Below are 26,551 nucleotides of genomic sequence, written 5' to 3' on the forward strand. Positions count from 1 at the left end.
AATATACGAGACTGTCGTGGTTTACCCCCAGCCAGCAACTAAGCACCATGCAGCCGCTCACTCAGCCTGATTCAGTAAAGAAGCCCAGGGAACCCTGCTGAATGAAGCTTGTAAAACTTCTGGAGGAGTTTGTGTATTCTAATAGTAAGGGATGGGATTCACTGACCCCAAGGATAAGTTTGCTCTGTTTTCTTGTATGTTTAGGGTAGTTTTTATTTGGTTGCTTTTGAGCCTATTTCATAGTACTTGTTCCAGTGAGAAGAACTGATTGTACTGTGCTAGAAAGTCGTGTTGGAATACAAAGTGGAGGCGTGACAAATTGCAGCCAGACAAATTCTTAAAAGTAGGCTGAATTACTGTTTGGTCATCTAATACAGGTGCTGACTTGTTTGTAAAGTAATTCAACAAGTTTACAATTCCTGAATAGGTTATATGTTGTACGTTCCAGTTATAGCTTTTAAACACCTTTCATGTTATGTGTTTTTTTTAAATGTATACTTTTCTGGTTTAAAACAGCAATTGTGGCGTTGTCTTGCCTTTTAAATTAGCAGTGCTTTCCTTAAACGCTGATGATTTTAGTATTAAATATATGACCATTTTGTTTTTGCTTTTTAGCTAGTAGCAGAAGAAGGAGGATTTGATGTAGTTTGCAAGGAAAGAAAATGGACCAAAATAGCCACTAGGATGGGTTTTGCTCCTGGCAAAGCCGTGGGTTCGCACATCCGTGCACATTACGAGCGCATTCTCTATCCTTACAACTTATTCCAGTCTGGAGCGAGCCTCTTGGTAAGCTATGTTGAAGCTAACTGAAGTTCTGGGGGGTTTTTTGGGGGGTTGTATTTTTTTCATTTTTTTATTCATGGAACATTTCCAAAGGCTGCATTTTATGCTTTATGGCATGCCGGTGACAAAGATTCAGTGTGTGGTGTTGATGCAAGCAATTCAGAAAGCTATAGGCAAACTTTTAATCAAAAGTAAAGTTTTTAGAATTACTTCAAGGTAACCTCTTACTGACTGCTTTGAATACTACCTTTTTGTATTTTCTCTCTACACTTTACAGAAGCTTCATGGTAATGGACTTTCAGACTTCCTATAACGATTTCTTTAATGCTGTTTTGTCAAATGCAAAATACTACTATATTCACAGATCATTATAGGTCCATCTCTCTGACAGAACAACAGTATTATGGGTCTGTATCACTTGCACGTGGAGTGACTGAGGAACTATATCAAACCATGGCAGTTTTGTGGCAGTAACTCACCTTGCTTTTCACTAAGGGTGTCCAAGTTCAAGAATGCTTCATGGATATTGCAGTATAGTAAACAGTATGGCTTGTGACTTTTTTCAAGCTTAAATCTTCATCCTTCCTGCTTAGATATGGCCATTAAAACAAAATTCAGGGTTGGTTGAGAGTGGAAGCAACGTAATCTTTAATGAAGAATAGGGCTTTTCTTCTAGAGCAGTAGTCATTTATTTGGAAAACCAAAATAGGTTGCAGTTGCCAACATCTGTTTTTATTTATTTGAAACACTCTTACCATGATGATCTTTCAAAGAGAAGAGTGTTGACCTTTTTTAACCAATAAAAGCCCTAATCCTGTTACAAGCATGTCCCCGTCTACAGAAATGAACACTAGCCTTTTACATAAAACTACCAAAATGAGGGAGGGATTTGATGTAAGTCAACAAAGGTTGAAATTGAAAGCTTTTTATTTAGCTAGTGATGATCACTTTTCAGTGAAGAACAGCTAGATTCTGCAGACCCTTCAGAAAAAATAATGTAACTTGTGTAGTTTTGAGTGTTTTTCAAATGGAGGATAAGAACAAAATATAGTTGAATATAAAAATCTTCCTGCTAGGGAAACTGCTGTATCAAAAATATTTTGCCTTATCTCAAACACATTCATGTTAAGCAATGGAAAGCAACACCATTTTCTGAAGGCATTTGTCGATTTGTCGTGGTTTAACCCCAGCCAGCAACTAAGCACCACGCAGCCACTCACTCACTTCCCCCTCACCCAGTGGGATGGGGGAGAGAATCGGAAGGAAAAAGGTAAAACTCGTGGGTTGAGATAAGAACAGTTTAATAGAACAGAAAGGAAGAAACTAATAAAGATAATAACAATGATAAAATCACAATACTAATAAAAGAATTGGAATATACAAAACAAGTGATGCACAATGCAGTTGCTCACCACTTGCCGACCAATCCCAAGCAGTGATCCACACCCTCCAGGCCAACTCCCCCCAGTTTATATACTGGGCATGACATCACATGGTATGGAATACCCCTTTGGCCAATTTGGGTCAGCTGTCCTGGCTGTGTCCCCTCCCAACTTCTTGTGCCCCTCCAGCCTTCTTGCTGGCTGGGCATGAGAAGCTGAAAAATCCTTGACTTAGTATAAACACTACTTAGCTACAACTGAAAACATCAGTGTGTTATCAACATTCTTCTCATACTAAATCCAAAACAGAATGCTATACCAGCTACTAGAAAGAAAATTAACTTTATCCCAGCTGAAACCAGGACAGCATTTCATTGAAAACTTTGCAGACCTAACAGAAGGTCTGAAAACTGTGGTTTGTTGTTTTTTGTTTGTTTGTTTGTTTGTTTTTTAAGCTGGTGTGTTTTGTGACACCTAGCTTTGCTTTCATATTTTTGAGGTGCAATTGCACAAGGAAAGATTTAATTAAACGTTGTAAAACAGTTAACATGGTATCACACTTCCTTGGAAATGTAGGTTCCCCATGCAAGTGTCTATCACCCAGTTGATGTTTACATTCATGGTTTTCTCAGTAGTGGACCCTTTTAGAAGAGAAAAGCCTTCTCAAATGAGGTCATGCTTCTTTTTAAATGTAACTTTCCAAGCTTTCTCTTGCAATGGGCACCTGACATTTGGTCCAAACTGATGTGTTTAGTGGATGCAGTTCTGGAAAAGCTATGTAGGTATGGTTCACCTCATTTTTTTTAACCCCCCCCCAAGTTGTTAAAATATTCCCTTCCTGTATGTGGCAGAGATGTATATTTTCAATGAACTGAGAGAATCCACAGAAATATGTTGGGTTTAGCTCATTTTTCACTCTTAAGATTTGACTTTTTTTTTTTTCCTCCTGACAATGTTGTCTTCCAACTGAGTTTGTTTTGCAATACATTTTTTTGAAGAAGAATATTAGATGAGATTCTTTTTGGCTTTCTTCCATGTGTTCTCAGTAAGTGGTGCTTTCCCAGATGCTTCTTGTGTAGGTGTCCATTTTATTGTATGTCTATTCAGTGCTTTACTGGGAATCTAAGCATCTGTGATTTTTGGTTTTGGAGAAGATGTAGCTATTCGATTTGACAGCTGTCAGTTTGAGATGTGTGGTTCCTTCTTGTGATATTTCAACAAGCCTTTTGAGAGAAACTCTTCATGCAGCCAGGATGATCATCCATAAAAGACTAGTGCTTGCATTCACTGATTTTTTTGAATTTTTTTTTTTAATTGGTAGTACTTGCAATATTCGTTGACTTTTTTCTGCAAAAGCGGAAAATATGTAATGATGTAGTTTCCACTAATGACTATGCTATAACTTAAATCTGGATGAGATCTGTGTATAGCATTAATTGTTTATGTGTGGCTTAAATATACGTTAAACTGGCTTCAGGAGTTATTTTGACAGATATCCCAGCTGGAGATATTTCTATATACATACTAAAATAGTGAAAATATCTGGAGCTGTTCAGAGGTGAACAGATAGCATGTTTTTATTAGAGCTCTTGTTCAGTCAAATGGCAAAAATTTCTTAAATCAGCCAGTTTCTAATACTCAAAGCAGCTCTCTGCAGGGGTGTATTTGTTTTATTCTTATCTTGAAACATTGGACTAGACAGGTCTTGAGCATTTGTCTCCAGAGTAGTTGCAGTAAACCTGTTGGTGTACTGGTTCTTACTATCTGTGCCTCCCTTATATTCTTAGCCATAGTAACTATCAGTATGACACTACAGAATCACACTATATGCCCAGAGGGATAAATGTCCCCCTACATCAATTGATAATCTTCTGTCAATGCATCTTCTGTGCTGCATTGCCCAGATGTTTGCATGATTTAAAATGCATCTACAGTTTGGGGGACTAGAGATAGTCTTGTGGTGTTCTGTTTTTCAGTGAATACAACTGGTTCAGTAACTCTGGGTCCGGTCTCTTTTCCAAACTAAGGCTTTAATGTCCTGAGTGGGATTCATATGTCCAAAGATTTATATGTGTATGCCTCTCATAAAGATGTTTCTGTAAGATAGTTCTCTAGGACCCTTTGTTGTTGCTGGAGAAAAAAAAGCACTTCTGGAGTTGGTGGTTCTTATCCTCAAGTGATTACGTAGCAGGGGTAGGCCTGTTGTATTCTGCAAGTACAGGGAGCCTGGGTGATTAGCTTATGTCTAAATTACTATTTCATAAACATCTATACCTGGAGGAGATTAATTGTATCCCTATTTTTTTTTCCCCCATCTTTTGAAATCCCAGAGGCCTTGTGAACATTCCTGCTCTGTCCTTTGCCTGCCGAAGGAGCTGCTCCTTAATGGTTTTGGCTGATGGTCTTTTAACTTACTGTCTTGGAGTTCAAGGATTATATGTGCAACCATCTTGTCAGAATATCAGGAGATCATGATCACAGGCTAGATCACAGTATGTAGGATGAGCTCATGGTAAATTACTGATAGAAGCTTGACCTCACCAGAAAGGCTCTGCCGGTTGGGAGAGGAAAGGACTGAAGAAATGGCAGCTAGTGTCTTTCGTTAAAGATGCATGCTTGCAGTTGATCAGGTCAGTCTAGGAGTAAAGTAGGTTCAGAGGAATCCCCATCCTTAAGACAGGACTTACACTTCTAGTTCTTCTTCTAGTTACAGTTGAAAATGTTAATTAACAGCCATTTCATACTACTGCTTTGCTTTCGGGTTACTGAGGCACTGGGAAATGTTTCTGCTTAAATAGTTGTTGAAACCTCAATATTTAGGAAATGGCTTTTTTCAGTGAACAGTGCTTTTTTTTTTTTTTTTTTTTTTTTTTTTTGCTTGGACACTCCACTGAAGTGAGGCAAGTTATGCTATTTGTTGTTTCTCTCTTTCAAGTTTTCATTACCCTTTTGTTTAGGAAAAGCTGTTTGCCTTCTAGATATTTGCTTTCAAGGATCGTATGTCCTCTGTTACCAGGAGTAGAAATTTTTTTTTTTAGTGAAAGATTTGGGTTTCACATGAAGAAATGATTCAAGGAACCAGATTTTATAGAAGTCATGAAATTTGGCAATGTTCTATGTAGCATTGATCTCATTTGCTTTTCTGTTATCTCATTTTTGTGTTTTTCCTACTCACTTGCCTTTTCTGCTTGTCTATTTTCTGTCCTGAGAAATTGTTATTTTTTACTTTCTCCCGCTGATGTTAATGTTGAATAATTCACATCATCTTCTTTCGGTGTGAGCTTTAAGGGAGCATGCTCCTCTGAAGAGCTAGCTGCAGTGCTCTCTGGCCTCCAAGTACACCGCATGGGAGCGTGCCCAACTTTGAGCATCACCCAGGACTTACTGCTCACATGCATAAGCTGCAAAGTTGGGTGGTTTTGTGTATTTAATGTTGAAATTAAGTCAGACATTTGCTTTCAAAGAATGAGTCTAGAGCTTGCAAAGTCTAAGATTGAAGGCAGTCCTAAATAAAACAGAAATTCTGGAGGTTTCTTTGAGCAGTGTTGTGGACTGTCTGTGGGTGATAGTTAATGATATCCTGCTACCCTTGACTGATATTTCTTTTTTGTTAAATACATACTTCTTTCAGCATGGTCTTGTCTTCTAAAATACCACTTTTCCCTCCTTTTCCATCCCCTCTTCTCACTATCATTTGTTTCTGAAAGTCTGATTTCGGTGCTGTCTACAGAACATCAGTCCTTATGCCGCTGCAGTGGTTCTCTTGTAGTTCCTGTCCTGTTTCTCTCTTGGTAAGAAAATGCTCGTTATGGCAACAGATTAACAGAACTGAGGAAATGTAGATCCAGCAATTTGTGTGAAATACTTTCTGAAAACATAAGACTTTTTCTTTCTTCAAGATTCGTTGTTTACTCATTAAAAAGTGTTATATTTTGTCTGCTGTTACTGAATGTTGTGTGGCTTGACAAACTTGGAATTGTCATTAATTATTACTTTTCTTGCCAAATGTATGCACAGTTTTCAGCAATTAAATGTGTTCATTCAGCAGCTTTGAAGAACTAAAACTGTTCTTGCATCTTCTTCCCTTCTGCCCTTAATTCATGCAGCAGAGTTGTCCTCTCCAAAACATAAAGAACGTAGCTTCTGCAATGTTTTTCGGACAAAATTGTATTTCAATTAAGACAGGGATATATGATAGGCTGTAATTTACTTTTATATTGCTCTGTATGTTAGCATTACAGTAATGCAACCTGAGGATGCTACAGCAGTTTCCAGTATGCTGTACAGTCTCCAAAAGCACCGTCTACTAGAAGAACTGGTATTGGTTTCCCATAGAGAAATGTTTGGGGCTTGTAACATTTAAAGGTTGAATTCAGCTTTATTGAAGATCCTTTATTATGGTTATTGCATTCAGTAAAAGGACAGGAAAAAGTGATTTTGTGACTTGTTCAAATAGGTAATGTTACAATTGTCATAAATACTGTTTTTATTAACTCAGCACAGCAATTATTAAAGCCCTGTCTATATTCTTTCACATTAGCCAGGAAATTGTTCTACACAAAGTTGGTATGAGAAGCAGCGGCAGAAATTAAGTAATCAAATTGTGTCTCTTTAGTGCTTGCAGAAACCAGATCTCACTAGTGACACAAAGGACAAGGAATATAAGCCCCATGATATTCCACAGAGACAGTCTGTTCAGCCATCTGAAACTTGTCCACCTGCTCGTCGAGCAAAACGCCTAAGAGCAGAGGTGAGATAATCTGTCTTTATATGGGCAAATGTTCTGTGGTGACCGAGCTTGAAATTGTAACGCATTGATAGTTTGCCTAGCCACATGGCACAACAGGTTTTAGTTAAATTACAGGACAAATGTTGTTTCGATCAGATCACTAAATGTATATGCATAGTAAACAGCTGTTTAACATTTTCTTTGTCATTGTTAAATATTTATAATTGCGTAAATTATAAATAATATGGTAAGGATTTTGTGATACTTTAAAAAGTGTGTTACTGAGGTTTGGAGTTCTGAGCGGCTCTTCTACTGAAGCTGTTCCACTGACACATTAGTTATGAGTGTGTATGCTATAATAATGTTTTTAGCATGATTATAAATAATACGGGGCTCATAGATTAAAATACAGGTGACAAATTCTAGAAATGAAGCTTCTCTTTTGCAGCTTTGATCTCTCTCATTTCCTCAGAGGATAGCTAATGAACAGTAGTTCTTTAAATGTGTTGAGAGGTTCCTGTAAATCTCTCATGAGTTGAAGCCAGATGTTAGAGCAGAGAAGGTTTTTGTTATAACACTAGCATTGTTGTATTTCATTTTTTACTGAGTTCTATCAATTTGCGATACTTTGACTATGCAATATAAGGAAACAATTGCATAACATTGTCAGTATGGTTTTGTACAACCAAACAGGATTAATCTTACATGTGCTTAAGAAATAATATTTATTTGGATAAGCATAAAATTTATTGATTAAATCTGCATAGAGTTCTCCTGTGAAGACATATTTTAGGAGACCGTGATGCGTCTTCTTCATTACTGGAAAACTGTAATACTGTGACTTCAGTCTTTCCAGACTGATGTTCCTGCCTTCAGAGAGTTTACTCTTTCTTTTGTTTGAGCAGATGAAGAGTAGGGGAGGCTTATTCCCAGGAGACAGTCTTATTAGTGGTGACATCATGAGTTAGGAAGGTCATGTTTCACTCTGTTTATAATCCAGATTTCTATTTAATTTTGTTTCAGACTCTTTAGTAACTCCCATTGTTCTAGTCTTGGTCTTTATTACTACCAAGTAGTACAGCTTAGTTGTTGCAAATTCTGCCTATAATTAGTTAATAAGTTACAATTAAGGTTTTCTAAAGCTTTTCCACTCAAATACCCTGTTACAAATAGATTTGTAATTCTGAGAAAACCTCAGTAGTTTGATCTGGAACTTTCCATTTGAAGCATCTGCCTGTGATTGAAAGATGCTAGTTCTCACATATCCTTTAAAGATTAACAGCAGGGCAAATATATACTAAAATTTTAGCTTCTCCTCTGACAGTGGTGTCAGATGACACTGACTAACAAAGAATGCACATTTTTGTCATTTCTGTGAAAACTAACTACTCAGCCAAAATGCAAGCCTATCCTCTCAGCTCTTTCCCTGAGCACCTAATTTTTTGTGGACAGAAAATACTTGATTAACAATAGAATGGAAACATAGAGCGCTAAGGCTGAATTAAGCAGCATGGACTGACTAGCTTAGCAAGCAGCTGTAGTGTTTTAAGACAGTAATTTCCAAAAGTTAAGATTTGTTAATGTGAGTGTTTTCTTTTCCATTTCAGTGCAAAGTCAGCTAAGTTGATTAAATCCATTTTATTCTACATTGAAACTACAAGCAGTTGATTTTTGCATGGACCAGGTTGCAAAGTAGTAATGTTTGGTTAATGTGTCTCAACCTTTTGCTCTAATGAGATATACAAGGATTTGTCAGTGTCTTACATTGTAAAACCTAAGTTCATTCTTACGTTTACCAGTTTGACATTTCCTGCTTTTCAAAGGCTAGCCATCTAGTATAAACATTTAAAATAAGTGAACTGCAGGAAAGTATTGTAAATTTATTCTTACTAGCAAAAAATACAGCCTGTGGGGTAAGTGTTAGTTTGCAATTGTAAGACAGTTTTACCTTGCCCTTTCCTACTTGGTGAGTAAACACTTAGGAGAAAATGTTCATAATTAGCAAGGAACAGGGGAGTGACAGCCATAGGCTGGTTTTGAAATGCAAAGGATTTAGGTGCTTGATGTAGAAAAGTAAGCGTAAAAGACCAGAACAATGCTACAGAAGTGAAAGTGAGATGCATCGATATAATGAAAGACTCAGGCCAAAAAAGAGCTGCTCTTTATATGGGCTTAAGCACAGAATAAGGGTGCAACTCATAGAAGTCAAGATGCAGAAGATGGAGCATCTGTTACTGCATTGCTTGAGGATCAGTGCAAACTGATTCTTATTCAGTATTACTAAATATAATGAACAGCATTTTTTTGCAGATCTTAAGCAATGGGACCTCTGCCTGGTCTCATGGAGACAATAGTTTGGACAAAGAGAACACAGAAAGTGAAGGGAAAATAATGTCAAAACCACCTCTGTAAAAATCCAAAACAAACAAACAAACAAGCCTACAAAAAAAAACCCCAAAAGCAACACCAAACCCCGCCCCTTCGAATACCTGACGATGCATTCAGCCTGGAAGTCGTGCTTTTAGAGCTAGGCTAACAAATCCTGTTATTTGGGGTTCAGGGAGTGGTTGGTAGTGGACTGACTTGTGTGAGTAGCAAGAAAGTGGTTGCATGACCTCATTTCCTTAAGAAATTAAGCGTAAAGAGTACAATGTTGGAGAAACCCGTCTTTACGCTGAGGGATTTGAGAATTGTTCTCCCAAAGTCTCAAAACTTCAGGGAAGAAATATAAGAATTAAATGGAAAAACATTATTCTGTGTTGAAAGCTCCACAATACACCGAGTTACCTGCTTAGAAGACTGGAGTATGTTCTGCTTCTCAAGAGTAAAAGAAAATCTATGAAAGACCAAAGTTCCTTGCTCCTTTGCTTCTTACCAAGGTCCGCTGAAATCAAGCTAAAAACGTGGTATCATTATTGGCACAGGCTTTTTGTAGAATTTCCTTTCAAATCTCTCCAGGTTGTTCCCTGTTATTTCTCCCTGAACTCGTTTTTAAATAATTGAATACAAGTATTTCAGAAATTCAGGTTGCCTTTTTAGATTTATTTGTTTATCAGTATAAAATGTTTTTCTGAGTTTAAATTAAGTCCTCAAAATCTTTATCTGACTTCCATCTGCCTGGCTTTTTCCTAGAACAAGTCAGGTTACAAGTTTTAAGACCTCAATTGTACCTCAATGAAGTGTTTGTGTCTCAGCATCTTGTTCTCTGAACCTTTGCAGTCCTCTCTTGGCATTTGTCAGAGTGGGTTAAGAATTTTATGCAGAAATATTTTTTTTTTATTGTGGAAGTCAAAATTATCTTTTTTTCCCAGTTCTTTTCTCAGCTCTTGAGAGTATTGAAAGGTGTATTTTAAAACCTTGCAGGATCTGCCACCAAAGTTACTCAGCTGTAGAGACTTGCAGAGAGTTCTTTAGATCTTAATAGGCGCTCTCTTGTTAGGACTTTGAGTGTTGGACATAGTTGCAGGTTGGATCTCTTTGGGTATGCAGCCTTTCCTGCAGCACTGTGTGCAGTGGCCAGCTGTATATTCCAAAATCATCAGTCCATACTTGGGCAAGCAGCCGTGAGTTTAGATGGCAGTGAACATTTTCCCAAATACCAAAGTGTTCCAGCTAAGGACAGTACTGATTTTTTTTTTTCTTTTTTTTTCTTTTTTAAGGCAACCAATATTAAAACTGAATCTGACCCTCCAGAAGCCAGAACTCATAATCTGAGACGTAGAATGGGATGTGCACCTCCAAAGTGTGAAATTGGTGAGTGACAAGTGGGGAGTGAAACAAGATGTGAATGCAATTTCTCTAACTTTGTACAAACTCATTGTAAGACCAGAGTTAAATTCAGCAGTTGGAACAATTCAAAGTATTTTAAAAAAATACTTCTGTTAACTTCATTTTTAAATTGGAATTTATTGTAAAAGTCCTTTTATGGCTTTGAATTCTTTTAGTTTGTTTTGTAAGTGGTTGAGTTTTCTTGGAGAAGATGTTTTCAGTTGAAAAAAAAAATTTTTACTTTTTAAAACTTCAGGCTCTTATGGAGCAATCAGAAATGATATCTGAGCCATATTTCTCTGTGTATTTTAAATAGCTAGCATCAATCAACTAGCTTTAAATAGAGGAAACTCTTTTAAGAACGTATGAGATTTCAGACACTTTTAGGAAAGAATTTGAAATCAGGAAATGAAACTCAATGAAGGCAAAAGATAGTATGTTGTGAACTTAACAATAAAGTTCCCATAATATGATTTTTAAATTGCTTCTATCAGTAGTTCTGAGTCTGTTGTTATCTCTCCTTAACAAATAATAATTTCAGACTGAGAAGAAATGTTTAATGCCATCAAACAGAAGAGTAAGCTTGTTGACAAATAATTCGGCAAAGCAAACACAGGAATCATTTACAACTACTTAATAATTGAAATTAACTAAGCAGTTTGTCAGTCTCCTTTGTTCATTCAAAATATTGCCCTCCCCGCCCCCCAAGAATTTGTGTAGGTTGTGGTCTTTTTTTAATTTGATAATTTTTTTCTTGAAGGAGTGTCTTTAGGCATTAACCTTTTTTCTTTTTTCATCCTGGAGAGCAGAAGGAGAAAGATCTAGACAGTTTTTTAATGCTTAAATTTCTGATAGATATAGATATTCTTCTCTTTAATATCTTTGTTAGCTCTCGGACTCTAAGAAATGCTTCGGGCTGTCTCATGTCCAGGTGTAAAGGTCTCTAGCTTACTTCTAACTTTAGCTAAGAACTTTATTGCCCCCTTCTCTTCAGCACCAGAGCCCTGGGATTCTCCATGCTCTGTTGTATGGATTTGGGGGTGTGGTTTTTTGTTTTTTTTTTAATAACGTCAGGAGTGAAGACTTGAGTAGAGACATGCCCAAATTAGGTAGGAGTGTAAGAATGTAGAGGAACTGCTTCTTTGTCAGGCCACTTCTGCTGCGTGCTCATCTTTGACGATACGTTTTTGTGAAAGCTACCGCTAGAAGAAACTGAAGTGTGAAGATCATCGTAGGAAGCTGTAGTGTTGTTTCATGTCTCCATGTGACATGCTGCTGTAAAATTGATGGAGTAATTCAAGCATGGTTGTTAACACTACATGGAAACAAAATCTTAGCTTATGAAGATACTCATAATTTAAATTAAATTAATTTAAATGGGATTTAAAACTCAAAACATGTGGGCTGTGATAGTCATTGCTGCCTTGTGATGGCATGCTTGTTTTTTCTGATAATACTGGCTCCTGTAGGTATTGCAGGTGTTCAAATCTTGCATTGTTAGCTGAAACAAGTGTGTGTATGGTATAACAAGTAATTCAGAAAATAACTTGGAGTGATGCAGTGTAACAAGTGATAACAAATAAATAATAAAAAGTAATGCTAAGCATTAAAAGATTTTGTAATACCCTAATTTTTTTTTTCTGTTGCACCAGAAAAGGAAATGCATAGCACAGTGAAACTTTCTGAGAAGAGAGAACATGCTGGGGAGCCAGAGAAAGACAAATCCAAAGTCCGATCTAAAAAACCTACTAATGCTGTGAGTATGCCCTGCTTTCCTGCTGCTTCATATTGATTGCAGGTGTTTCTGGGTTTCTCTTGGGTATGTAGTGAAATCTCATGTCGTTTATATCGCACTAAGGATATCTTCATGTAACCCTGTGTTTGAAACAAAGCAGTGTCTGTGCCTGCTGGAATATACATACTTGTAAAGCTTCGTGCTGTTACAAAGCTGAAAATAACAGGATAGTTAACTTTCACTATCTATAATTAAAATGACTTGTTTTCTGTCTCCAAGGCACAATCTTGAAATAAGCATTTTGAAAGAAGAGTCCAAATAGAAGTTCTTCTGTGAACTGATCTCTCTCCCCATCACTCTTTAACCTCAAGGGAGCTTAATGCAAGCTTTGGCACCTGGCTTTCCAGCAGACCTGCCACTTATTCCACAATTTCAGCACTAACTTGGAAGCTTTGCTGTTCAAATGCTTCTTAAAAAAACCAACCCTGTTCCTGCTCCAACTCTCCACATACCACCACCCCCCCCTCCAAAAAAATCCCAAACTGAAAGCAATGGTAGTTTGTCTCACTTTTGAGAAGACAATACTGAGATTCTTCCTGTCCATGCCACTACTTGGATCTTTCCTAAAATCAAAAATGTTCTTCATTTAATCTACACCTATAGCTAGATACCTGAGAAGGAAATGTGCAAATACTACAAGCTAACACCCCCACCCCCCAAACAAAAAAAACTTGCAGGAAGGAGCAGGAGATACTGCTTCTTTTTTTAACGACATAAGACAACAGGGTCTGCTTGTCCCCACAGCTCTGTTCAGTATTTGAGAAGAGCCTTCAGTCTGTTGCTGGTGAAGGTGTGGTGTAGGACAAGCCGCAGACAACCCTTCCCACGTTTGGAGTGCCTGCACCTTTTCCTGGGGGCTCAGTAGCTGTTGGGTGAAACTTCCATCAGACTTCAACAGCTGCCCCCCTGCCCAAAAGCACATAGCTCTGCTGGGAAACTGGTGCCATTCCAAATGAAAATGAAGGTCTTGACCAGTATCTCTGGGGAAAAAGAGGAACAGTCCCATCAAGAGGAACCCTTTTCTCTCTTCTGAGGCTCCAACCAGTTGGTCTCACGGGAGGATGAAACATCTGTGCACACATGCTGCGTGTGAGAGCAACAAGAAAAAGGATTTGTGAGCCACTAGCAGGTGTTATATTATACCTGCTGAATCCTCAACACTACTGATTTAAACTATCCTGGCCACTGAATCAAATCTTCTGTCATTTGGAAAAAAAAAAATACATGGAAGGGCTTGCAACTCCTGTGGTCCCTCCTAAAATTACAGAGCAGGTTTATTTAAACTCTTACATAAATATTTTGTGTTTGCTTGTCTCATTTCCATTTTGGAGATAAAGTAAAAATAAGCTTTGGCAAACGTTACAGGTAACTGAGTTACCAAACTGCTCTTTCACCATGAGTTACCTTAAGTGCTCAAATTCCCACTCTGGCAATTTTTTGTTACAGGTGGATTTGTATGTATGTCTCTTATGTGGCAGTGGTAATGATGAGGACCGTCTCCTGTTGTGTGATGGCTGTGATGACAGTTACCATACTTTTTGTTTAATTCCACCCCTTCATGATGTTCCCAAAGGGGACTGGAGGTGTCCCCAGTGTTTGGCTCAGGTAATCCAACAAACCGTAACAGTTAGGCTTAAGGTTATTTTTTATTTTGTGGGGTTTTTTAAACTTGATCCTAGGGATTGAAAATAGAATTTGTTATTACTTAAGCTTGTGCAAACAAGGTGATAAGAGGGTGTGTTGGGTCTGGCTGAGATGGAGTGCTATGAGGGCTGCTATGGGGAATATTAACTCCATCTCAGCCAGACCCAATACAGAGGGTAAACCTAAAATGAAGACTGGGCATGCTTCAAATTGGAAAGCTATCACTTAATATTTTGGAGCCAAAAGTTGATGTGCCTTTAAAAAATACACTGGATTTTATTTGGCACCTTTCTTCTGTATTTAAAATTGGAGTCTCACTAGGTGCTTCAGTGTGGAGGTCTATGCATCTTTTTTTTGCTTACCTCTACTAGATGAAGGAGAAATTAGGCATATTACTTAATGTTTATGCAGATTTATAAATAAATATTGTGATTTGGTGAATTAAGCAGAGTAGTTTCTTCTTCTGACTGCAACTTGGGGCATTCACTTCATTTCGGTCAGGTGTCCTGCTGCCTTAGCCATCAGGTGCCGTAATAGTAGCCCATTTGTGTAAAGTCTGAGCACAGATTGTCTTATTAATACATTATGGAAATAATTATCTTTTCAATTGCAGGAGTGTAATAAGCCTCAAGAAGCATTTGGTTTTGAACAGGCAGCAAGAGACTATACACTTCGCACTTTTGGAGAAATGGCAGATGCATTCAAGTCAGACTATTTTAACATGCCAGTACATGTATGTTCATGTATTTATCCTGATGCCATAATGTAGATTTCATTTTTTGTGCTTAGTTAAAATATATAACTTTTGAGGGGGAGGGGGAAATTCCGCTTTTGAATGGGATGAAATGTGAAATCAGAGGTTCTCATTTACATCAGTGAATCCTTGTTCTTGCTGGTGTCATGGTTTCCTGTTCCACCAGCTTCTTGGTTTGGTTTTTTTTCAGTTTTGAAGAAGTGTCTGTAAGGAAGAGAATACTACGTAACTGTCACCCATTCTTGAGAGAACAAAGCAGCGACGTGTCCTGAGTGGAATGGCACTTCTACTGCGTCTTTTTTTTCTCTTGTTGAAACAATTTTGAAATGGGGAAATACTTCAAGCTAGTGGAGGTTCCTCCCTGAGTTAGGTTTTATGCACATGCTTTTTATATACCAATTCCTCAGTATATACTCCTTGTTTTTCTTCTTCTCATGCCTAGATGGTCCCCACCGAGCTGGTTGAAAAAGAATTCTGGAGACTTGTTAGTACCATTGAAGAGGATGTGACAGTAGAATACGGAGCTGATATTGCTTCAAAGGAATTTGGCAGTGGCTTCCCAGTTAGGGGTGGGAAATTTAAAGTTAGACCAGAAGAGGAGGTAGGTCTTTATTAGTTCACTGTGTATGTTTGTATTGCAGTTCTTGATTAAATAAGTCTCTTTGGTTCAAAGCACAATAATGGAACTGGGTTGCAAAGTGTTTGTTTTGTGTACGTGGCACAGTATTTGAAGAGGAGAATTACATCAGAGTTTTGATTAAATAAAATTTGCTGTGACCAGACATTAAAAGCCACAGGTTTATCCTAGAAGTTATTTATTAACTTCCAAACAACAACAAAAGTCTCATTTTAACAAAGCAGGTCAGATAAGGTTTGTGAAAGGAGCAAAGGCAGTGGAGGTTTTGTTCTTTGATTCATTGACCTGTTTCTTATATTTTTCAGTTTGGAAAGATGCTTTTCTTCTGTTGCTGTTTTGGCAGTTTTACCTTCTTGGGTTTTTTACTTCATGTTGTATAAACCTGTGACTGTTCTGTTCAATTTTCAGGAATACCTGGATAGTGGCTGGAATTTAAACAACATGCCTGTGATGGAGCAGTCTGTTCTTGCTCACATCACTGCAGACATATGTGGAATGAAATTACCCTGGCTATATGTAGGAATGTGCTTTTCTTCATTTTGTTGGCATATAGAAGACCACTGGAGCTATTCAATTAACTATCTGCATTGGTGAGTTTGAGGAATAAACTCAGCCTGAGAAGCAATCTCCCTTTCATTCTCCCTTCCCCTTTTTAATTAGTGGACTAAAACCAGATTCACAGAGTTCAGGCCAGAATAACTCTTGCAATCCTGTAGCAGCAGGGTTAAATTTGACACCGTGTGATTCCTGCATTGATTTGCTTTTGGACAAGAGGTCATATTTTGGAAAGAGACATCCATTCCCAGTGTTAAATCCATGAGAGATGCAGCAGATACTCCATCAAATATTTTATTATGCTCAATGTAAAACTAAAAACCATGCAAGTTTTTTTTTTTAAATCATCTAACTTCAACTAACAATCTTAGGATCCTGCATATTTTTTTGTCTGTTAGATAGATCATTCTATCATAAATCCTCTCATCAAACAAACACTTGTCAGCTGTAATCAGGACAGATCTTTCCCATCTCTTTGATATTCTAAATAGATTGAACTTCTTAAACTTCTCATGTTACAACAGCTTTTCTAGAGTTTGAATTATTCTTGTCACTCTTACTGAAACCTGTCAAGCTCTTTCCCTTTCCTTGTTTGCATAAGTGTTCCAGCAAAATGGTAAAACCACATCCCAGCTGCTATTCAGTAGGTCATCTTTCTGGTTGGTTATTCAATTGCTGCTCCTTGAAATAGCTGCTGCTGTAGCACAGTCCAAGTAGTCAGTGACTTAATTCACTTGCTTTCTTAGTACTTGACATTATTAAAACAAATGTTTGAGTGAGGCTAAGTAAATGAGTGATCAGGATTACATTCTAAAAATTATCTTCATTGTCATTTGTTGCTTTTTTTTTTTGTCTGGGTCTTCAGTCAGGCTGAAAAGTGTGGGAAGGAGAGGAGATTTTTTGTTTGCAGTAGAAACTTAATTTCTTCAAGGAGAGCTTCCCTTGCTATTGTAAGAATAGCATTATGTCCTCCATAATTTGTCCTGCATTGCATTGGTATTTGCAGTCAAGGCCAGAAAGATGCATAATTGCATACATGTATATGTGGACAGACATGTACATACATTCAGACACATGTGAAAGTTGCCCTGCCTCCTTTTAATTTATTTCTCCTCCAGCATGAAAATCCTTGATGTCTTGTCTTTTCATTTGCAGATACTCTTCTGTATTTCCCTTCAACTTAGAGGTTTAAGTCTGGGTTCTTTAGCCTGTTGGAGAGCAATGTGTAGTTGAGGTTAATACTTTTGTTGGCCAGAGGAGTCAGTCTTAATGACCCGCTGCTGAAGAGACAATGCTCCAAACTCTGAAAAGACTTCAGAAGGCAGGACTTGTTCTTGTGAAATACTAGAGATGGCATGTCCACCTTTAGTGTTCCTGTGTGCCTTGAAAGAGCTTGTATCCTAGTATGGTACTTTGAGCAGATAGCCCCAAGTGAACCAGGCTACAGCAGCAGACCTTTCATAGGGTTGAAGGCAATAGTTCTCCTGCATGACTTTAAATCCTGTGTTAGTTTTTGAAATGGTAATAAAAGGAGAAAAACCCAAGTCTTTGCTTCTAAGGATGCTTGCAAATAAATAAATAAGATGTCAGTCCTGGTCAGAGGTAGAATTATCATCATTGATGCTAGTATTTCTAAAGGCAGGAATTTGGAGCTGCCAGGTAGCAGTGCAGAAAGAACTGTCACCTTCGTCCATTCTGCAGCTTGCTGCCTTCATAAGGCTGACACCTTAACAGCTCCATTAGAATTCTGTCTTTCTCTGCTATCTGTTCTCCTGAAGTCCAGAGCCCCCTGGTACCAGTATTCTGGTCCAAGTTTAGCATAGTTCATAACTGCTGTCATACATTCCTGGGCAATGACATGTATCAAGGAGCAGAATTCTTGACTAACCTGGTATTGGGTCAGGACACAGGACATTTTTTAGTTGCATTTGTGGCTGGTCTTCATGAATTCATAGACTTGTTCCAAGATGACGACCAGGTCCAAGGCTGCATAGTCATCTAACACTGCATAGTGATGACTCTACTTGTGCTACTCCTTGTGGTACCAAAGTAACTGCCCTTCCACAGTCCCTCCTGCTAGCTGTCCTCTTCACCATGACAGAGGTGCTATTTGAGTACAGGAATAAGCTCCTAGGTGTGAGGGATATGCTTCTGGATTCATACTTCACTCTTTTCTTCTGGAATCCTCCCAATTGCTTCATGATTTATGGAAAAAAAGAACACTGTTGGGTCAGCTTTACTCTACCAGTTTTTCCGGACTCTTGGGAGAAGGTGATTTGTCTGTTATCTCCTTTTCTAAATACCTTTTCTAACATCGTTCCTTATAAGGGATTGGAAGGCATTTTCATCTTTTTGCTACAGTCAGCCAGCTTTGTTGTAAACCTGAAGCAATATCTACTGGAACACATCTGCATAACCTTAATTTTCTGAACTGGCTTGCATTGGCTTAAGCTGTTGTTAGAAATTCTTTGTTCCTACTCTGGATATGGATTTTATTTTTTTTCTTGAGGTCTTTTGCATAATTTGGAAGTTTAATTTCTACTTACTATATGTTGCTTTTATGGCAATTATGCACAAGACAGAAAGAACTGGCTTTGGTTGTTAGATCCAACAGGGAGTTTGTGTTCATGGTAAAAGACAAACAGCTTATGTTTTGAAGTTGTGCTGAATCAGCAGAACTTCACTGAGGACTTCTTCAGTCTTTTTTTTTTCCCCAGAATATTTTAAGTATGTGCTCAGAACTGTAGGCAGTTAAAAACTTAGGTCTGGAGGAGGGACCTGTGTAAAATGCGAAGATTCAGGAAGGTACATAATCTTTGCATTCCTTCCTGGTGATATACCCTTCATTTGACATGGTGTATTTTAAAGCAGAAGACTGAAAATGTAACTTACGAGATTGCTTATATTTAACTTTTTTTAATAATCTTGCAGGGGGGAGCCTAAAACGTGGTATGGAGCCCCAGGGTATGCAGCTGAACAGCTGGAGGATGTAATGAAGAAGCTTGCTCCAGAGCTATTTGAATCTCAGCCAGATCTCTTGCACCAACTTGTCACCATAATGAACCCGAATACTTTGATGGCCCACGGAGTGCCTGTATGTTGTTGGACTCCTGTGCTACTCCCCCAAACCCAACCCTCTTTCATTTGCACTGAATTCTACTTCAAAGCTGATAATTGAAGCCACTTTTATTACAGAGATGGTGTGGTAGTTTCCATGTGTGTTGTATCTTCCTTGTCTAGTATAATGTGCCAGTATGAACAGATGGGCAATGGAATCATTGCTTTTGAAATTGCTTGGCAAACTCTTCTCTGGAGATCTACCTTAGTATATTTCGATTTCTGTATCTCAGCTGGAAGGTTTAGTCTCAACCTTTGAAACAATGACAGGAGCTCTTCATATGTCTGTCTAATCACACAATTGGGGTTTGTTGTTTGTTTTTTTTTTTTCATAGAGTTTCTGGCAAGGGGCCAAACCCCATTCTTCCTTTATTTGTCATCCACATCCTCTTACTTTTCCTGGATAAGTTCTTAGGTGTTTAAAAACATTTTTCATCAGTTTCCATCATATTCCATACTAGATTATTCATGGGAATTATGTCCCTTTACAACTTAATTAGCTTTTGACTAGCTGACCTTGGGACTTAAAGGAAAATCTGGAAAAAGTAGCAAAATTTGTGGTGTCAACTATGCTTTGAGAGACTCCAAAACTGAAAGATGCAGGAAGACCTGCCTGCTTTCATGCCGATTGTATAGCACCAAAAGTATTAGATTTACAGCAGTCTGAACTTTTGAGTAGGTTCAATTTCTCTTCCCCTTCAGCTGCACATTGAAGAGAACCTTGCCTGTGCTTTATCTGTGTAACCATGCACAGAGCTAGCAAAGTGCAAAAGGCACAGACAGTAGACTTAAAATGGCTGAAAGTGCAGGTATGGCTAAATGAAAGCCCTTTGCTTTCTAGGGTTTTGTATGACAAGTTACCAAATGTCAGTTGTAGTTCTTGGGCTTATGTTTTAGAACTATCCGAAGTCATCATAGAAGTTATTAGGAATTGGAAATCCATATTCTCTTCACAGCCTTCAGTTCTGTTTAGGTTTGATCTAATACTTGTCTGTCTTTTCTCCTAGGTTTATCGAACCAATCAGTGTGCTGGAGAGTTTGTGATCACCTTTCCAAGAGCTTATCACAGTGGCTTCAATCAGGGTTTCAATTTTGCTGAAGCTGTGAACTTCTGCACAGTTGATTGGGTATGTTCCAAAACCAGTTTTTCATTAAGTATGCGGTTCCAAAGTTGTTCCTAGCTGATGTACAGCTCTAATTTACTGCTGATGCACAAATCTAGTCCACGGATCAGAAGGAGCCTGTTACTGGAAGCATAGTGTTTTGCTGAAGGTATTTCTTTCATGTAGTAAACTGTGGGCTTTCTGTGGTTCCTAAGGTTCAGTTTGAAATTATACATTAGAGCTGATGTATCTTTTACAGCAGAAGGTAGGCAAGGTCCTATGCACGCCTAGAATATGAGAAGCACCAGTGCTGCTAGAATCTACTCCTTTTGTGTCCCCAAATTCCATTCAAATCATCAAGAGCTGGAATGAAATTTTTTGGTTCACTGCACTGGGAATTCTCTAAGAGGTGCTTTCTACAGCTGAAAACCAAAGCTGACTTGGACTTCTTTTCTACTTTAGCTTCTGTGATTAAATCAGATGATACATTTAGCACACATTAAGAACAGTTAAAGACTTTGCTAGTCTTCTTGGGGAAAAAATAGTAAGAATTGCATCTGATGTGAGTAGCATATGGATAGCAGAGGTGCTGTAGGTTTTTAGGGAAGAATACCTTAATGAGAAGGGAACAGAAAGTTTTAATGTTCAAACAGAAGGCTTACCGACCAGTACTTTGTTCCCAGTAAGCTTCACTCAGCTCATTGAAACAACAGAGATAGGCACACATTACAATTATTAGGTCATAGTAATTTATTAATTTTTTTGTCTTTTTTTAAAATAAAAACAAATGGAGTATAGTTGCTCCAAAGTTACAAGTAATCATTTCTCCTTCCCAGCAGATTTCTCAGACACAGTGTTGCCTGATCTCAGAAAGATCCTTTGAAGCTACTGATGCTTCAAATTACTCCTCTTCTGGTTTGGTTTGGTTTTTTTTTTCCCCCCAAAAAAGTCTTGGCTATTTGTAAATGTAGCCCATCTAAAAATGTTGCTAGATTTAAAAAACATTACTTAGAAGTAGGAGATGACTAAAATTGGAAGAAAGCTTTCTGCATTGTGACTATGTTCGCCTGTTGGTTGGTTTGGTTTTGTTTTTCCTCTTGTCCTTCCATGAGTTTCATACCGGACTCTAACACATAACCTCATTGTAACCTGAGCATCGTTACCCGCCTGGCCAGTGACAACCTTAAAATAAAGCTATGAGTAACCTACCCAGCTCATAATGAATTGTTTACTCTGCCTGGGGTTAGTTAGGGACTTTAATGGTTCATGGTGTCAGCAATTTCTCAGGCTGCAGCACAGTTCATGTCCTACATAAAACAGCCATATCATTTGAGAAAAAGGTCCAGCATGCCCTGCAACATGCCTTTGACGGGGCATACCTTGAGTGGTAAGAACAGGACAAGTGTATGTACTCTTCCCTTTGACACTTCCCCAGCCTCTGTGTGTTTTTAGCTTGGGTATTCCTGACCCTACTGTGGTTTAGTGATTTAGTTACCCCTAATTGTGGTGTCTTCCAGATAGTACGTTCCCCCTGTGAACCTAGCTAAACAACTTGCATCCTCAGTGTCCACTGTAAAAGAGTTATAAGCAGTACTGGTTTACAAGAACTCAGGGTCTTGATTTCTCTAGTTTTACATTCTGAATTATGAATGTTGTTGCTAGAAGGATTTTTCTTGGCCTTTCATTTGGATAGTTTTTGGTTAGTAGTACAATAAGTCAGTATCTCAATGTAATTTCCAGAATGAACTCTTAATTTATTTAATGTTTTTCAATGCAGCTACCGTTGGGTCGCCAATGTGTAGAACATTACCGTCTGCTAAACCGTTACTGTGTGTTTTCTCATGATGAGATGATCTGTAAAATGGCTTCCAAAGCAGATGTTCTTGATGTTGTGGTAGCATCTACAGTTCAGAAAGACATGGCTATTATGATTGAAGATGAGAAGAGGTTGCGTGAGAAGGTTGATAAACTGGTGAGTTGTAGGAAATGATATTATAATGAAGAAAGGAACAGTTGAAACAGTGGTGTGAAAACATGCTGGGACTTGTACTGTGTTGTCAACGGCTTAGAGCTACATAGTACCTTCCCGAGTAGCATTGTTGATTTCAGAGGACCGCTTGGGTAAAGAATCATTTATCGCACATCTTGCTTTAGCACCTGCCCTTTAATATTGCTCAGAATGTCTCTTTTAAGGTAATATTTGTTCTTTCAGTAACTTGGTCAGAACAGCTGATTTGTCATTAACCAAGATTTCTGTCTACCTGGTTTTAATATCTTATTTCTAAACTTCATTATTCCTTTGATAAATTCAGCTTCTGATGTTTTAGCTTGGAATAGTCACCTCTTCATTAGACTTTGAAGTGATGTAACGTACTCTTTTGCAGGGAGTGACTGACTTGGAGAGAGTGGCTTTTGAGCTGTTTCCTGATGATGAGCGACAGTGCTTAAAGTGTAAAACCACCTGTTTCATGTCTGCTGTTTATTGTCCATGTAAACCTGGGTTATTGGTATGCTTGTACCATGTCGAGGATCTCTGTTCCTGTCCTACCTACAAATATAAACTGGGGTAAGCTTTAGAGAGCAAATAATACTGTTCTGGAGATATTTATTGTACGTGTACATACTGTGGTTTGATAATCTAGTGCCTACTCTGTTTTGTCAGTGGCGCTAGTCTCAGTATTCTGTTTCTCTCAGTCCTTTGCAAATATAGTGCCCCCAAAACAAAGTGCCTTTTTTGTGCTCATATACAAAGACTCTCTCTTTCCAGCATTCAGCTCTTCTTGCTCTATAATGGCAAAAATTGCTGGATAAGTTAGTTTGCTTTTTTATTTATAGCAACAAGGTCATCATCCCTTACATCCAGTTCTTGCTGAGTAATATTTTTTTGCTTTTGTTAGCTTTCCTTCCTGTTGTCATCTTTCCTTTCCTGTTGTTTGTTACATCTTTGTCCTACATGAATGTAGCTTGTCCTAAGACAGTTTCACAATTGCTGCAATTGTAATGTTGAAATTGCTTTTTGAAGCAATTACAACATTGAAATTGTCTTGGGAGGAACGTGGTGTGGTTGTAGGTCTTAATTATGTAACCCTGGGTGCCTATTAGATAATTTCTGTGTTGTATGGACCAACCCATCTTGATGCCCCTCCGTTCCACCCTCCTGCTCCCCTGCAGATTTTGCTGAAGAGTTTGAATTCTGTGCTACTTGTAGGTACCGCTATACCCTGGAGGAACTCTATCCAATGATGAACGCGCTAAAGATGCGTGCAGAATCATACAACGAATGGGCTTCCAATGTTAATGAAGCTCTGGAGGCAAAAATTAACAACAAAAAAAGTAAGTATCTTACCTTCTGTCTGCAACACATAATTTTAAATGGCTAATTTTTCAGTTTTTAGTTTCTCAACCTTAGTAACTTTTGTCTAATGTGACAGTCAAAAGAAATCACATATAATTTTATGTTTTAAAGTAAATATTTTAGCTGTTACAGTCCCAGAAATTATGCTAAGCTATCTCTGTGTGAGAAGATTGTAAATCACTGACAAAAAATATAACTGAAGTTGAAATAGAAATATGTTTCATGTGTTGTTTTATTCAGCCTTACCATTTAAAATCCATCACAAAGGAGACTTTTGTTAACTTAATATCTTTCCCAAAAGGTCTCATCAGTTTTAAGGCTTTGATAGAAGAATCAGAAATGAAAAAGTTTCCAGACAATGATCTGCTGCGACACCTCAGACTGGTTACGCAGGATGCAGACAAATGTGCCTCAGTTGCACAGCAGCTTCTTAATGGCAAAAGACAAACCAGGTAAATGTTACTATATGGGTTTGCAACAAAATTGAGCCACTGAAGATAGATACCAGTGGCCAGTGATAGATGCCAGTGTTCTGTAAGACTTAAAAATGAAAGTAATCTTTTTGTCTGGATTTGTTAGGACATTGTCTTAGAGAGCCATCTTTTACAGGGAGATTCACCTTTACTACATGTAATAAGTTAAACATCGTGAGCTTTCAGTGTCTTCTTCCTCTGTGTTTGACAGTTGGGCAGTAAATTCATTCTAATGTTCCCCAAAAGGAAGAATTGTTGTGGTATTTCCAGACAAAGCAACACCGAACAAGACACAGTCCACTTGTCTCTGTGCCATGGGGACTGAAAATCTGTCAGTGGTGCATATGTCATTATATTCATTACACTTTATGCCTTGTGGAAAAATAAAGTGTCTTAACTTCCTGAGCTGATGGTGATGGCAATACTGTATGAGATCTCTGAAAAGTACTGGCTCTTTCTTTGGCAGCACTTATGTTAAATCTTTCGGACAGGTTATTTGCTCAAAGAATTTGAAGATAGGGCAGTGTTTGTGTAATACATTCTTCGTGAACTAGATGTCTGGCTGCCTAGTTCTGCTAGCACTTTCCATATCTGAAATGAGTTGAAAGGAGTCAGAAGATCCAGAAGAGCAAGGCCAGATCTCCTCATTGTATCAGTTTGATTGTGACTGTATTAATGTAGTAGCCTTTCTCTCGGGGATCACAAATTGCCATCTTCTGTTGCAGATTCTCCACCCAGACTTAAAATGGCTGCATCTAGTCTTGTGGGATGATAGGTTTCTAAGAAAATCTTGGTTTTATGTGTGTGGAGGACAATATTGCTCAAGTCCAACAATCTTAATAGTGTGAAGTATTTCAGGAAAAACTGTTTCTCTTTTGTCCCATCTGGACAGTTTTCACCTGTTTCTGCTGCTTTGAACAACGTAGTGGTTGTCAGAGCAGTTGCTCTTTGTGTTGGTGTAACTGCACGTGTGTGGTTTCTGCATGTTGCTTGCCTCAGCAGGAATCTCGTAGGTTGTCACTCCCTGTGTTCTTGCAGTACTTTAAAGGCTGACTTCGAAGGACTTTGGTAGTAGGATATTCAGCTACTGTTTAGATGTGATTCTTGTAGCTGCACTTTCCCTTCCTAGTGATCCTTGTGTAGGTCTTTGTGCAGGGAGTTGATAAAAATTCACCTTCACTGTCTTGCAAACACAAGAGGATGAAGCCCCTGTCACAAGAACGTAAAAATATTACAACAGGAAATGAAAAATTTAGCACTCCAACAGGCATGACTTCTGCCAGATAGGCAATTTCCAACTCAGAGATTCACAGCACTGTTAACAAAGGACTTGTCCACTCCTAATCTCTTCATTTAGTGTTGACCCATCTCTACCTGTTCTGGCATCCCCAGTCTATGTGTTCTCCCATCCTTGGTACTTGCTCAGACCTCCTGATGATGAACTTGGAGCAGCAGCCAGGCCCTTTCCAGCTGTTCTGTGGCAGACGAGCTCTTCCAAGAATCCTTCCTGCTCTTAACATGTACCTGACTTTGCTTGGCCTGGAAAGAGGGGGGGGGGAATTTTTTCCTTCATCTTCTGACCAGGTCTGTTCTTTTGTCACCGTGGTAGTGTTATCAGCCTTTCTCACAGCTGTACTTGCCAGCTCCTTCAGCATTACAGACTGTGATGAAAAATCCACCCAGTGTTGCACTACACAGGATCAAGGCAGTGCTTGGATTGCATTTCTCATTTGCTCTAAGTGTTTTTTGCCCTTCTCTCACCATTTCTCCTTTGATCTTTTTTGGCATATTTCTGGGAAAAGTCCAGTTGCATGTCTTCATAATTAAGAGTTTTAAAAACCGATGTTATTGGATGGATTATTTTTTTCTTAAAAGATTGAAGGGGGAGTGCTTCCAATGCAGGAAGATACAAAGAAGAGAATAATCTGCTTAAAATCTTAATACATGTTATATCGAATACAGTTTCATCTATGTGATGTTCACATCCGCTGGATGTTGGGCAGCCTTCATCATGCCGACTGCTGTGTATCGGTTATAAAGGATTTTGGATTTTGCCTAAAGTTTGGTTCATGCTTTTGACAAGCTTTCCTTTATGGGCTGAGCACTTTGTTCTGATCCTGGGTTTGGAAGAGTCATGCAGTAGACTTGACGTGACTGGAAAGGCCATCACTGTTAATCATGGTGGTCAGTGATACTCAAGGATCTCCTCCTGTATAGTATACACAACAGTTCCTGGGGAGAAAAGAGCAAGACAGATGATAAATATTCTCTTAGAGTAAATCCTCTGGCTCTTGTTCACCGTCTTCTCTGTAGTACCTGAAAAATGTAGATGGGCTGTACTTCCCTATTTCCTTTGGTTCTTACGGTGATGGGTGATGAGGCAGTCCTAACAGATGCTGTTTGGAAGATTGTTCTGCGAAGAGCTGTCTGAATTGAATCAAAGGACAGTGTAGGCC

At 38.4% G+C, this 26,551-nt stretch overlaps 1 protein-coding gene across 1 annotated transcript in view; it reads left to right on the forward strand.

Annotated features, from left to right (window-relative positions):
* Positions 1-26,551, forward strand: part of KDM5B (lysine demethylase 5B) — a 58,559-nt gene that overhangs the window by 15,015 nt on the left and 16,993 nt on the right. The window contains exons 4-17 of the mRNA XM_052814717.1: positions 616-786; positions 6,781-6,915; positions 10,554-10,647; positions 12,315-12,418; positions 13,904-14,062; positions 14,715-14,834; positions 15,298-15,456; positions 15,901-16,082; positions 18,979-19,141; positions 20,172-20,291; positions 22,045-22,239; positions 22,652-22,833; positions 23,476-23,600; positions 23,924-24,074. Of these exons, the coding sequence (XP_052670677.1) occupies positions 616-786; positions 6,781-6,915; positions 10,554-10,647; positions 12,315-12,418; positions 13,904-14,062; positions 14,715-14,834; positions 15,298-15,456; positions 15,901-16,082; positions 18,979-19,141; positions 20,172-20,291; positions 22,045-22,239; positions 22,652-22,833; positions 23,476-23,600; positions 23,924-24,074 (2,060 nt within the window). The remainder of the gene's footprint in view (positions 1-615; positions 787-6,780; positions 6,916-10,553; positions 10,648-12,314; positions 12,419-13,903; positions 14,063-14,714; positions 14,835-15,297; positions 15,457-15,900; positions 16,083-18,978; positions 19,142-20,171; positions 20,292-22,044; positions 22,240-22,651; positions 22,834-23,475; positions 23,601-23,923; positions 24,075-26,551) is intronic.

This window comes from Harpia harpyja, chromosome 19 (genome assembly GCF_026419915.1).
Source record: "Harpia harpyja isolate bHarHar1 chromosome 19, bHarHar1 primary haplotype, whole genome shotgun sequence".
NCBI classification, from domain to species: domain Eukaryota; kingdom Metazoa; phylum Chordata; class Aves; order Accipitriformes; family Accipitridae; genus Harpia; species Harpia harpyja.